A 13,796-nucleotide genomic window follows, 5' to 3' on the forward strand; every position below is an offset into this window, starting at 1 on the left:
TCTTTTCTCATTCGTGAGAAACAGTGTGGTGAACAAAAAAAAACCTTAAGTTATACGTTTTGTCACCTCTCAGCAAACTTCATTTTTAGCTGCAGCTACAGTGGTCTTGTCACTGTTAGCAGGATGAGCCTAAAACCTAGATTCAGGAATTCACAGATGATAGTCGTGATGATCTGCAACCTGCCTAAGGAAGACACGTATTTAAGATTTCCATACTTAGCAGCACTGAATTATCTTTGTAAGGTTCTTCCTTCTGGCAATAAAAAAAAGGAGCACAAATAATCAATATCTGCTGATAACCCTACCTCCAATAGTGCAAGCTCCAAGTAGATTCACGATATTAATGTGGTTACCAAGGTAACTGAGAACTTTTAGTTCTGACATCAAGGCTTCTCTTTCTGTTAAATGGGCGCTTGCTGTAAGGCAAAACGCAATGTTCAGTAAATAGCACACCTACCAGAAGGAAGTTAGAAAAAATTGGGCAGCGTACTACAGCAACTTACGTTTTAACATTTTTACTGCTACTGTCATTGCGGCATCGGATTTAAATAGACCATAAGCAGTGGCTTCTACAACTTTTCCAAAAGCTCCAGCACCAAGGGTTTTGCCTAATAAAGAAAAAAAAATCTTTATAAGAACTTGGAGCATTTCTTCCTGAAGGGTTCAGCATTTTATTTTATGATATTAGAGAAGATAGTGTATATACACCTGCTTGCTTTTTGTCCCCAGGTAAGCATGAGCAATTATCGCTATTTGCATTCCTGCACATCTTTTTGACAAAACCCTGCTGTGTTTAACCAAAGTCTCATATGAGACTTGAAGGTTTCACCTTGCAGATGAAGTTAAATAAATATAAACTAACCGAAACTCAACCGGTTTCTAGGAAATTCCCATTTGTGATCATAAGGAAGCTGTGTTGGGTCTATGTAAACATAGTTGTTTCCATTTATTTCTTCAACAACTTTCCACTGAACTTCATATTTGGGTTTCTGAAAAGGAAAGAGAATGGCTGTCACTCCTGAAGCTTCCCCAGGCAGCTCCCACACTTTAACAACTCAGGCAGAGGAGTTGCTGATTTTACCTGTAAATATATGTACACCAGGATCATGACTATGATGCACATCAGTCCAGCAGCGACTCCAAATGCGATTAGTAAAGGTGTGAAAAGGGTATGGGTACGTATTTGCTCTGGAAAGAAACAGAGAAAATCCTGCTTGAATACCAAACAAGAAAAGCTACATTTAAAATAATCAGGTGAAAAAGCTTTCCTTGATTCTTTCTTATGAAACACAGTCTGGGGCCTCCATTTTCCCAGATGCACTCCACATCCCTCAGAGCCACTTTTCCTGAATGACAGTGCAGGCCAACACTGGCACAGAAACCACACAGCGTGCTTCCCAAAGAGCCTCAGCTTCGGCAGCTCAGGAGGCACAACGCTGAGATCAATTAAGGGTGATTACAGTCAGCTTAGGGCACAGAAAGAAGCTTGTTAAGGGGACTTTTCCTAAATCCTAGTTTCTCTCCCCCCCCCCCCCCCCCAAATGTGTGATCTCTACAACCCAGTCTTTAAAAGCAGAGGTTGTACAGAGCAGTGAAAGAATACTGTTCTACCCCAAATCTGGCTTATTTGTTTATATGTTATATCTGGGTATAACAGGGAAAAAAAGCAGCAGCAGAACATGTGATTTTTTTCCAAAGCAAGCAAAGATTTACAAACACATTTCAAGTCATCTGTATTCTAGTGTTTTGTTGTGTTTTTTTTTTCCTTTTTTCTTTTTCTTTTTTTCCTACAAACCCACAAATGCTGTTACAAAACTCATAAGCACTTCTGCAGTACGTTGCTGTTACTCCTTTTACAAAAGCAGTGCCCTTAGGCTCCAGTCAAGATTGGGACCACATTTTCCTGAGATGTGGTAAAAAACATTGAAAAATGCAGACTTTTCATGAAAGAGATGATGGCCTAAACATCCAAAACAAAGACAAGAAAAGAAAAAGGGACAGAGAGAAGGCAGCCTGGTGCCATGCTGCAGGTGCTTTGCCCCTGTGCCAGATCACACTGCATAGGTAGAAGAAAACAGCTAACTACTGCTTGGTAGTTTTGAAGCAGCAAACATACAATACCAGAATATTAACTGAATAGCGAAAGCAATACTTTGGCAGGCAGCACATGTACTGTAATATATTATCATACACTCAGCCACAGTACCATCAACATTATGGCAAAAGCAACGCACTTAAGACATGAATTCTTGCATGACAAAAAGAGCTGAAAAGCACCAGCATTAACCATTCTTTCATGTTCACTGCCTTGTTCACTCCAGACAGTACCTTTAATAGCGAAGTTGAAAAAAGCAGAGCTCCTGTCACCATTGCTGGAAGCCTCGCAGCAGACGGTGCCGGTGCTCCTGAACATGCTGGCGTTAATGGTGCTCTCAACCAGGATCCTCTCGAAGGAAGGCAACGAGGAATTGCCGTAACAGATTTTCACGTCCATGGGAGATATTGTTTGTGAATCAAAACACCTGGGAAAAACAACGCAGACAATTACCTGCTGTGGACTGCTACCTGAAATGAATGACAGGGCCTGTTGTGAAGGCAGCTAGTCACAGCCAGACCATCAGGTAATTACACAACACTACTCCACAACGGGACTGAGCTGAAGATTTTATCCTCAAAACCCAGCCTACTGACAACTCTCCTTGTCTCCTATGTAGTGGGTGAAACTGATAAAACAAGCCAAATGGACACCATGAGGTCTTTGCATTTGCTGTTGACTAGGGAAACACATAGGTCTGTAAGTCCACCGTGGGTTTTGTAACCATAAATTCTTCATCTCCAGTTTCAGTTTTAAGCAGTCGTGGTCCATCTCCTACTCGAACACCTTCCCCAGGCATTGTTTTATTACAGCACAAAAAAATCCATGAAAAATCCATGACGTACCTACAACACCACCAAGTTTATATGCAGCCAGAGAACAGCCAGTTTTGTTCTCTCAAGATGCTGCTAGTTAAACTAGTCAGAAGTCTGCACGCCTTTTTTAAAATTAACTGCAGTGTTAACAATGTCATATATTCACTATATGAGCACACATTAAATAAATAGGATAATTATTTTAGGCATAAAACAAATTATGCAGGTAGAAGACATAACTTGCTAGTATGAGATCTGCAAGCACAGTGGAAGTCAACAAAAATCTTAAAAAGTGCTTCACAAATGCTCACTTCACAGTGAAACTCTACCGTCTTTTTAGAAGCATGGCAACTAGACATCAGGTTTTATTCATAATAACTCCAGACTTGTTTACTTGTCATATGCTTCATGTGAATAGAAATCTAATTACTTTATGTCTTGAAAAATTATATCATTACACAATAGGGCGAAAGATAACAGCCATATTCACAAGTGATTCTGTGATTGTCATTCTGTGAAATTGCATTGAGAATGTGTGTCATTTGGGGCCAAACTGATAAAAACCTTAGCTAGCCTGCAGCAGAGAGAAAATTTGGCTTTTATTTTTCCTCAGCAGAAAACGTTGATTATTCCCTCTTCAACGATGGAATACAAAGGGGAGTAATGAAATGTACTGCCCCCTTCCCCTCAAACCACTGCAAATAATGCAATACCTAAAATTATGAAAACAGTGATGCAATGTAACTGTTACCAAGTCATTTTTCAGTCTTAATTTTTAATCATAAATTGTGTATGTGGAATGTAGAGTCATTTCTGGAAGCTCTGGTTACTTAACTCACCTCTGTTCAGTTCCTGGGCAAAAATACCAGTATATGGTAGGGGCTGGGAACCCAGCCGCTACACACTGGAGAACGCCATTGCTGAGAATATCCAAAGTGAGAATCTCTGGTTTTGCTGCAACAAACACAAACGAGAGAAACATTATTAGGGGAACACAGAATTTGCGATGCCATGTGCTCATCACGCTAGCAACTTGTGTGCATTATCACCTGTGGAGTCAGGTGAACTGAGCTTCCCACGGCAAAGGGCATCCAGGCCTGAACTGGTGTTCTGTGTCACTGTGAAAATCTCAGTTTGTACACTGGATGCATGGGCTGGATTTCAGAACACCTTACCTCCACCACGCATTGGGGTTAATGAAAGATCCTGAAACAACAGAGCCCAGAGCTTAACAAAACAGACGCATTTGTTTTGAAACAAGAAGGTAGTTCCAGTTCCTGCAGAGGATGACTTTACCAGCCTCTAAAAAAGAGTTTCTCCACAGTTGTACTAAATCTGTCAAACCGCATCTCTCCTGCATCTGCCCTCTTTATCAAATATTACGAGCACAGCCCGAAAAGGAACTGCAGTGCAATGCAACCAGTACCTGTCCCCATCCCCACAGATGGCATGCATCCCAGTAAAACACCACTACCGAAATGCCCAACCGGCTCACTTTCTGAAACGCTGCATGTAGAAAAAGCTAATATTTGACTGACTGTATTAGGTGTCCAAGCTATAATTCATGATTGCTCTGGTAGTTTACAAAGCTGCCTGGTTCCTCACACCATGACACTGCACTCTTGTACTGCACCGGGGCTGGTGCTCCACGCAGCTTAGAGCTGCTGGTTGGAGTATGATGGGAAAACAGACGGGCCTTCAGGCAAGGACAACACCTACTTGGTACTGGCAAATATTAGAAAGATGTATTTCTTGGGGAACTTGAATTAGAAGCCTCATCTCCCATAGTTATCTTAGCTTCCTTGCAAATTATGTTAAAAAATAAAGTTAATGGCAAAACCAGACTATATTCCAAAGATGTTGCTCACCTGGTACAAATTAATAGTCCATTATTAGTTAATATAACTTTTCAAAATGTAAGATGAACTTCTAATGTTCTAGAAAGTTGCGAGACTGTATTGATGACAGTGGAAGAAAGCTGATTTATTTCAGATAAAATCCACACGCAAGACTGCACGGTGTCAGTTTTTAATGAATATTCTACTCACTGATTAAATTAGAGGCAATAAAACACACGTATACTCTCAATCACGTATCATCTCCTCATGACTCATGTTACAGGAACCGAATGTTCTTTCGTTTCTAAATCCAAATGTTGTGTTTTATGCAAACCACCCAGAACCGAACATTGTTGCAAAATGTTGAGATGGGTTTTCAACATTACTCATTTGGTGCAGAACTTTATGGTAGCACGCAGCATTGTACACAGTCTTAGCACTCATGGAATATACATAATTCAGCTTTCTGAAGCTTCTACCAACATGGTTAAATTGCGAAACTGTAATTAGCCATGTGCAAACAATTTGTTTAGGTATACGCTATGTGTTAGGCAACGTTACAACATGATAAAACTCTGGCTGTGCGTCTGTCCCAGCACCTGTAGCACTTTCTTAAAAATGTCTTGAACTTCTAATCTCACTGAGTTTATGAATTGCTTTTCAGCTCTTATTAATGTTGATTCTGAATGCAGCACAGAAGACTCGTAAGAGGTCACTTCTGTTTTAACTCAGTGCTCAGTATGACAACACTGTGGATTCAATTGCTTTTTATTACCAACTTCATCATCATTAGCACAGATAAATAAATGTCTACAAAATAGCATTTAATAGGTATTGTCTATTATCACAGTCAGAGAGCTTTCCTCCTGCAGTCACATTTTCTGGACTGGATTGTATCTTTTTGTAGTATCATGGTGACTCCTTGTTTGCATATTGCAATGACTTGATCTTGGCTTCTCTAATGCCATGGCCAGTTTTCTCCTTGCAGCATGAGCCCCAACTGCACAGATAGTGTTTTGTTGACTATAATTAAATCCAGATATTATTTTGCACTAAATACAGAGATACCAGTTTGAAGATTCTTCCACTAATTGCTAGATGCACAGTATCTCGCCACTCTGGAGATTTCTACAATTTCTTAATTGTAACTCAGTTCAGCATGCTGCTTGTCAAGTTGTAATTTTCTTTTTGGCTCCTAATGTCAGAACTCCTTCCTTCCCTACTTTATGTCACACTTACTACAACTGACTCCATTTTATTTTAGCAATTTAGTATTGTTTCAGATTAGCATATGCAATTGCTAAATGTGTTTAAATGAAAAGCAAGTATTTCTGCACAGGGTTTTTCATGTCTTTCAGCAAATGTTTCAGCATCGATTTGTGTTTACGTGAAGATATCCTCCTGATTATGAATCCTGTTTTACCTGTTTGATTGCTTTCTGCTGATTACGTGCCAGAGCCAGACTTGTAAACACCAGAAGCTAGATCGCAGCTATTTATGCAAAATCCCAACTGACAACAATGCCAGGTCACAACACACGATTAGACCAGTACCTGGCCCACCCACACGACTCACCTTTGGTAGTTACTCTGCTATTTCAAAAAATATGTTATTTTGCTGTGCAGTTTGGGTTTCATACCTAAACAATGAGCATCTTACACGCTACTGAAAACAGGAGGTTATTTTTCCTAAAAAAATGAACCCTCAGAAGGATCAATCTGTTTCATCTCCCCTTTTCAAAATGAAAAAGATATTTGGAGTAGTTGCATCAAAATGCCAAAAGAAACTCTTTCTGAGTCAAGCGTATCAAATCTGTTTCAGCAGTGTCTGTAGTCAGCCAGGGCCACACTGAATGGTAAACAGGGCTCTACTGAGATGGCTTCAATGCCCTCACTGTATCCCAAGGCTGATCTTACTGCTTACAAGACCAGTAGCTGAAGCAAGGAAGGAGACCTGAACGCTGATGGTCGTACAGACAAGCCATTCAGAAGAACTACACCACGAACACTCTCCTGCCACAGCCATACTGATTCACCGTGTTGCTCCTAGCCTGGTTTCCTAGCCACGACCCACAGGGGTTTCAGCATTTATCAAGCAGGAGATTCCTCAAAAGCAGCAGCATGGAGCTCTGCACTGAGAACTGACATCTGATGGTGACAAACCTGTATTTATTTTTTTTAACGGTATTTTGCCCAGCCTACTCCCAAGCAGCCTGAAGAGCCCACAGCCCCTTGCTCCAAGCACATATATGATGCCGCAAGTTGGAAAACATCATCCAGCCTCAAGGGAACTGATGGCTCCACGGGCAGCCTGCAATTTCTTCCATTCCTTCACAGAAACCAAACTTCTTGCTCAGCACTGTGCTCCACTATGCTGTACAACAGTAGAATTCCCCCTTGTGACTCTGACCCACTCTTACCCAAGGTGGCAAAGGACATTTGAAGTTGCCAGTGCCCTCAGCTCAGAAATCACAGCTAGGGAACTGAAGTGTACAACACCACAAATGACATTCACAGAGAAAGGAAGAAATGCCATGTTCTAAAAGGAGCCTAAGTGGCATTTCTAGACCCAAACTACAGCATTGCAAATATTGACACTACAAATGTTGACCTTCAGAGATAAATGGGAAGAATTCAGAAAGTAGTATCCATAATTTTATGCAGTTGTGGAAGTTTTAATGGTCCTCTGTATCAGCCCATGCCCAGAGAAGGATCTATTACTGCTAAAGCACTCCAACAACATATTTGCAGCACATCCGCTCACTTCCTACACATTTCATTGTCCTAGGCTTGAAAGCAGCACTGTCTACCTTGCCTTAATTTCTCCTTTCTGCCTGCAGTCCCCTCAAGCTTTGCCTTTAGCAGCTGCCAATATTTGTCTGCTGAGAGCATGAAATTCTCTGACAGGATGGTTCTGCTAGGAAGGATGGAGTTCCCTGGACGTTTCATTTAATTCATTCTGAAGCTTAGCTTTTGTCCTGAAGAATGCTGCTTGAAACTGAGACTGATGCTTTTTTTTTTTTTTTTACAAGCATGTAAAGATGACAGCATGTGTGTTTGTAAAGCTACACAGATTTCTCTAAAACAATGGAGATGTACATTATTATGCAGATGTATTTAGATACCAAAAGGCACAAGTGAATAATTCTTCTGACAAGTTTTCAAACTTTGCATCCAACTCAAACAATTTAAAGAAAATTAATAGCTTATCTTGGCTGCCAAAAATGCAAATTATATGTATACATATAATCTCTGTATATCCTGATCCACGTTACATTATCAAAGTTTTATGGTGCATGCTCATTTTTGAGACCATCTTTCCAGGTGTTATAGTTTTTTTCCTGTGTAAACTATCTAACTGCTCTTCAGTAACCTCTGGAATACATTTGCCAGAATGTAAGGTCATGCTGGATTGTAGGTGGATTTGTGTAAGTACTCTGCACTTTTGTATCTTGACATTTAAATAGTTTTGCAGCATGTGCTTCACTTCAGAAAGCCTCTCATATGCTGAACCACACTGTGACATCTTGTGCATACATTATGTTGTATAAAATACAATGACTGTGATAATGAAATATTTCAGACTGTTCACTTTACTTACTTTTCACATAGACATTAAATGTTACAGAGGAGCTGGCATCTGAATTGGACACAAAAAATGTGTAAATGCCTCCCTCTGTTCCTTTTAATCGGGTAAGGTGAAGTTCACTCGTATAACTGCAAAGAGAAAGGAATTATTAGTGATGCTCACAGCCTGTGGTCAACGGGCAAGTAACAGGGAATTGTTGCACAAAAAGCTAAGGTGGGAATTATTAGTGCACTTTTTTCTTCTGCCTACACCATCCATACAGACACACTTACCACGAATTCACACACCGCTTTTGCCCCACAGCACTCAAGACTTATTTTTTTTTCCCCATGGGATTTTTGGAGGTCCAGGGCTCCAGAAAGGAACAGTGCATGGCAGAAATAAAAGCATAAACTTTTGTCCGGAGCATTGTGCTCAACTGTGGTGGTGGACGGTGTTTGTGGACACAAACTTTGAATTCTTTAACTTATTGAGCACAATGACATCTTGTAGGTGAATTGTGAGGCAGACTGGTCTCTCAGATGGTGCGCTTAACACTGCTTCACATCCAGGCTAGCAAGACTTCACACCCATCACTGTGGTAAGCCACGTGTATGGCAAGACCTTTTAAAACACGATTTTCTTGCCATCTACATTTTCATATTTCCAGAACAGACTCTAGTTTGCTGTTTCAAAGGGAAATCAATAGCACTTACAGCCATTCTTATTACCTGTTATTGCCCACAGTCTTGAACTTGACATAATGGTCCGATGAATTCTGCAGTGTTTCATTCATGTACATCCAGACTTCTTCCTTCGGTTTTGGATATGCCTCATATTCAACTGTTAAATTTCCATTTTGTCCTGCATTTATATCTATTGTGGTATTCATTGTTGCAAGCAAACGGACAAATCCTTTAGCTGATGGCCATAATAGGAAAAGAAAAACAATTTCAGGGCCATTTAAGAGATTGCCACTACTCTAACCACACTTACACTACTTCAAGATCAGTGATCAAACGTCCAACTGTGAAACGGGAAACCTTATCTACAAAGCAGAACTTGAACTCTCACCTGCTAAAACCAAGACCACTAGATATATATGGCAATGAGGCACACAACTTAAAGCAGCCTTGCATGCTTTAACAAAAAGAATTCCATCTCCTGGTGATAAATACCCTTTATTTGCTCTTGGAAAAATGCAAGCACATGCTTGATTCTACTCAAGTGTTTACATTTTTCAAAAAATCAGTCACTAACTGTATGGAATGAAAGAAACAGTAAAAAGGCAAGATAAATTGATCACTTATGACAATATAGTAGAGTATTTAATGATTCTTTGTCAAGTGTAATTAAGAACGACGTTACAAATGAAGCTATTAAAAACTGTAATTAGAGAAAAATGTACTACGTCGACAGGCCTGGATAGCAATTGTCTTAAACTAAGGCATTTCTGTTCATCTACTGCTGGGTCTTAATCTTTTCTTTGGCAGATACCATTTATCACTGGGTAGTTCTGTTCCAAAGTATCATGTGGAGCAGCATCCTTACTGCAGTGGCTTTAATTTCATTAATAAACTCATCAGCTTCAGGATTATTCACTTTGAAAGACAAATTTTTCAGTCCTATTACAAAAATTCATATGGGAATTACCAGTTTGACAGACAGACTACAATGACAAGGAAACATATTTCCTGGGAATGCTTGAATTTAGCCCCAAAATCAATCTCAGATCTCTGCCTCTCTCCACTTTCCAGTGATCAAACTGCTGTGGCCAGCTGGGCACCTGAGCTCATGAAAACTGAAGGCAACGGGCCTTGGTGAAAGCATATGGAGCTGACAGAGCACTTGACAGATGCTTCCAAGAAGAAAAGAAGACATACACTCATATCATAGCAAGCAGGTATGATACAAAGTGCGCTCTATTGTCAAAAAGGAAAAAAAAAAAAAAAAGGGTTTTAAATCTGGAAATTTAAGATTTTTAGTCCCTCTGAGACCTTTTTTCTATTTTCTTTTTTCTATTTTTTTCTATTTTCTGTGCAAGCACAGAGCCCCTATGCAACCCACATTCAAAACTGTGCCCAAGAGAGTGCAAAAAACATTTCGTAATCATGCTGTCAATGCCCAAAACAAAGTTCTATAAACAGTTTATAGTTAGATAAACCATTTTTTATAAAAGTAACTAAAACATTTACCAAAATACCACTATTTCTTAGAAACCTTTTTGCTAACATTAAAGCTGCAGTGATTTAGATTCTGATACAATCCAGTATGTTCTATACACCACTTCCCATGATCCTGGGAGCTGGCACGGTTTAGATAAATATAGTCAACTTGACAATGAACGGTGAAAGGATCCAGGAGACAGAGTTTATTTTATTTTAGGTCAAATTTGAGAGGGTGAGGGGAGAAAAGTATCTTGAAAATGAAATATTCCAGCTTTTCTCTGGCTTTTTTTTTTTTTTTTTTTTTACTAAGTACAAACTTTGTTTTTTTACTAAATACAAACCTGTTGCTTTATTTTCTACATTTTATAATGCCGTGCTTTATTTTACTCACCCGACTTTCCAAAGTCAACCCTTTTTAAAACCACATTTGCATGTGCAGTAGTCTTTAGAATTCCTCTAGTTAAGAACTTCCCTCCTTTTATAATAAAAGCTTTCACATTATTCTCCTCAGGGAAAAGATTTTCTTTCATACTTAACACTGTTTCACTCTTTTACATATGAATCTAATCTCTTTTGTGAAAAAAAAAAAAAAAAAGAATATTAGGAAAACACGTTAAGAGCCCTACCCCCTCAAATGGTGTAGCAAGGTTAAGTGCACTCAAACCTCCGCAGCTATGCTGGAGATCTGACCCACAGAGGTCAAGTGCTTCTGTTTTCTTTAAGTTACTTGGGAAAGCAAAACAGGCTATGTTGCAGGGGTATTTGTGCACCAGAAAGAAAAATTTGGTAGGGAAGAGAATACAAGGCCTGGCACACAAAGAACAGAGCAGTCTCAGTTGTCCTCAGTTGCTACATCCTTGAAAGGTGAGGAATTTTAACTATTTTAGCCAACTACACAGACTTGGTCAGAATTATCAAGCGTATGTCCCTAATTAGACTATCAAATTAGCACTTTTGGCAGCTTTAAAAATTGAAAGGCCTGGTGTATCATACACGCTAATATACACCAGCTGAGATCTACATGAGTCTGTTATTAAACCAGGGGAGGAGGGGAGTTTGCTCACTGTTGAGGGATATTATCCCAAACCTAAGGAAGTGATGGATGGTGGATTTACCATGGTGGCGAGCTCCAAAGCAATTTTCGTGCTGCCTGTGCACACTTCAGTGTTCCTCACTGCATTATTTTAAATAGAGATACATATATAACTTCTCCCACATAAAAAAACATTGACGTGCCGACACCAGCGAAATTTCCAGTGCTTGGAAGGCAGGTACTGAAGATACGCTTTGTGCTTGTGCTGCCAAATTACTAAAGCGTAGGGATAGTACCAGGCAAAGGTAAATTACTTGCTTCATTAAGACTGGATTAAATTTAAAATTAAACCAGAAAGGATGAGAAAAACCAGAGAGATGGAAACAATGTTGGGTGGTTGTTCTAATACTGCAATCCAATCACATGCAAAGTGCTACAGAAATTAAAGTAGTTGCACACTCCATAGCCCTTCCTGAACCATTTCAGTATGATACCAGTCTGCAGTAACCTTTTAATAAAGCAATTTACTCATTCAGGTTTGGGGGAAAGGAGATAGAAGGAAGGGAAAGCTAGGAATCTTAAGATTTCTACAAGAACTATTTACCTAATGCTTTCAAGGTTACCGTGGCATTGGTTCTTCCAAAAGGGTTTTCTGCTTGGCATGTGAATTCTCCAGAATCATTAACTCCCACTGAACGGATGTTCAATGTTAATTTCCTTTCGTATCCATAATCACCCAAATTTCTGCTTTTGCTTGTAACAATCTGTCGGTAAAAACAATTAACATCTAAAACACTGTGTATGCAGCATCTTTCCTCGATAAATTAAAAATAGAAGTAATTATAACTTCGCTATATTAATATTCATAACTTTAAACCAGAATAATAAGCCATCACGACAAACCTGTCACTAGAATCTCTCCATGCAAAACAAGTGTGTGATCAGCTGTCTTTGTGAGATAATACTTCCTCAAGTACTAGCCCTTTTCTTCATTCTTTCTTTTCTTCTGAACTGCACTCTAAGGCACCCTTCTGCTGCATTTCACTAGGTGAACTGCCCAGGTTCCCACCTGATGTTTCAAGGCAGAGAGTGCTTTCAGCTCCAAAAAGATCTGAGGAGTCCCAAGGGCACACACCACCTTGTAGTCACATTCCTCCCTCCTCAGGCAAGAACAAGTGAGGCGTGTTCACCTGCCCTGGAACAGACCTGTCCAAAATACAAAGCTGACACCCAAATTTCTTCAAATACTTCAGTCCTGTGGAAAGAAGGGTGTCATGCCCGCAGCCAGATTCAGCTCACTCTGAACTTCTAATGCCAATGACGGTGAGGACCAACAGAAGGTTTTATTTGCACTAACATTCTTAGAATCATAGAATCCTGGAATGGCTTGGGTTGGAAGGGACCTTAAAACCCACCCAGTTCCAACCCCCCACCACAGGCAGGGACATCTCCCACCAGACCAGGTTGCCCAAAGCCCCATCCAGCCTGGCCTTGAGCACCTTCAGGGATGGGGCATCCACAGCTTCTCTGGGCAACCTGTGCTAGCACCTCACCACTTCACAGTAAAGAATTTCTTCCATATAACTAATCTAAATCTACTCTTTTATTTAGTTTAAAGCCACTGTGCCTTGTCCTGTTGCCACACTCCCTGATCAAGAGTCCCTTCCCACCTTTCTTTTAGGCCCCCTTTAGGTACTGGAAGGCTGCTATAAGGTTCCCCAGCTCTCTCAGCCTGTCTTCATCAGAGGGGTTGAAAATGACCATTGTGCCTTGATTTTCATAACGTTCAGAGGCTTCAGCTATTGTGAAAAGTGGCTGCAACTCTGAAGATTGGTTCACTACACAAGTGGTGTCTAAAAATCACTGAACTCTCTAATGATTGCAATGCTTCCCAGAGAAATACAAGAGTGAATTTAAAGTACTGGAGCTTCATTTTCAACTGGGTCACTTTATGCCCCAAGTCCTCATTGCAGGCATACTGCAGAGAGACCTGCTGGCAGCATGCTTTACACAGCATCCTTTCTCTGCAACCCACTCTGCTTCTCAGTCCATAGCAATCCACATTTGCTAATCTTACAGGCAGCTGGACACTTCTTTTTCTTTCCAAAGCACTGAGTACATGATGACTCTAAGTCTACATACATGTGCTGGAACTAAAGAAAAAATAAATAATTTAGTTGTTGACTTTTTTTTTTCTGTGAGATTGTTCAGTGTGCATGGAAAGACTGATAAACTCACAATGATTAATCCAAATTCACTTGCTATGATTTTCTAGTAGAG

General features: G+C 40.0%; 1 protein-coding gene across 4 annotated transcripts in view; it reads right to left on the reverse strand.

The window, feature by feature from the left end:
- The window catches only part of KIT (KIT proto-oncogene, receptor tyrosine kinase), a 54,162-nt gene that overhangs the window by 13,582 nt on the left and 26,784 nt on the right, over window positions 1-13,796 (reverse strand). For 3 of the 4 annotated variants that reach the window (XM_080592201.1, XM_080592200.1, XM_080592202.1), the window contains exons 5-13: window positions 12,121-12,280; window positions 9,047-9,236; window positions 8,349-8,464; window positions 3,750-3,864; window positions 2,329-2,522; window positions 1,082-1,188; window positions 863-989; window positions 504-608; window positions 306-416 (exon numbers count right to left, since the gene is read on the reverse strand). In XM_080592201.1, coding sequence (XP_080448327.1) covers window positions 306-416; window positions 504-608; window positions 863-989; window positions 1,082-1,188; window positions 2,329-2,522; window positions 3,750-3,864; window positions 8,349-8,464; window positions 9,047-9,236; window positions 12,121-12,280 — 1,225 coding nt within the window. The remainder of the gene's footprint in view (window positions 1-305; window positions 417-503; window positions 609-862; window positions 990-1,081; window positions 1,189-2,328; window positions 2,523-3,749; window positions 3,865-8,348; window positions 8,465-9,046; window positions 9,237-12,120; window positions 12,281-13,796) is intronic. The other variant, XM_080592203.1, reaches the window with a different exon arrangement.

Source organism: Anser brachyrhynchus (genome assembly GCF_964034855.1).
Source record: "Anser brachyrhynchus genome assembly, chromosome: 4".
NCBI lineage: Eukaryota > Metazoa > Chordata > Aves > Anseriformes > Anatidae > Anser > Anser brachyrhynchus.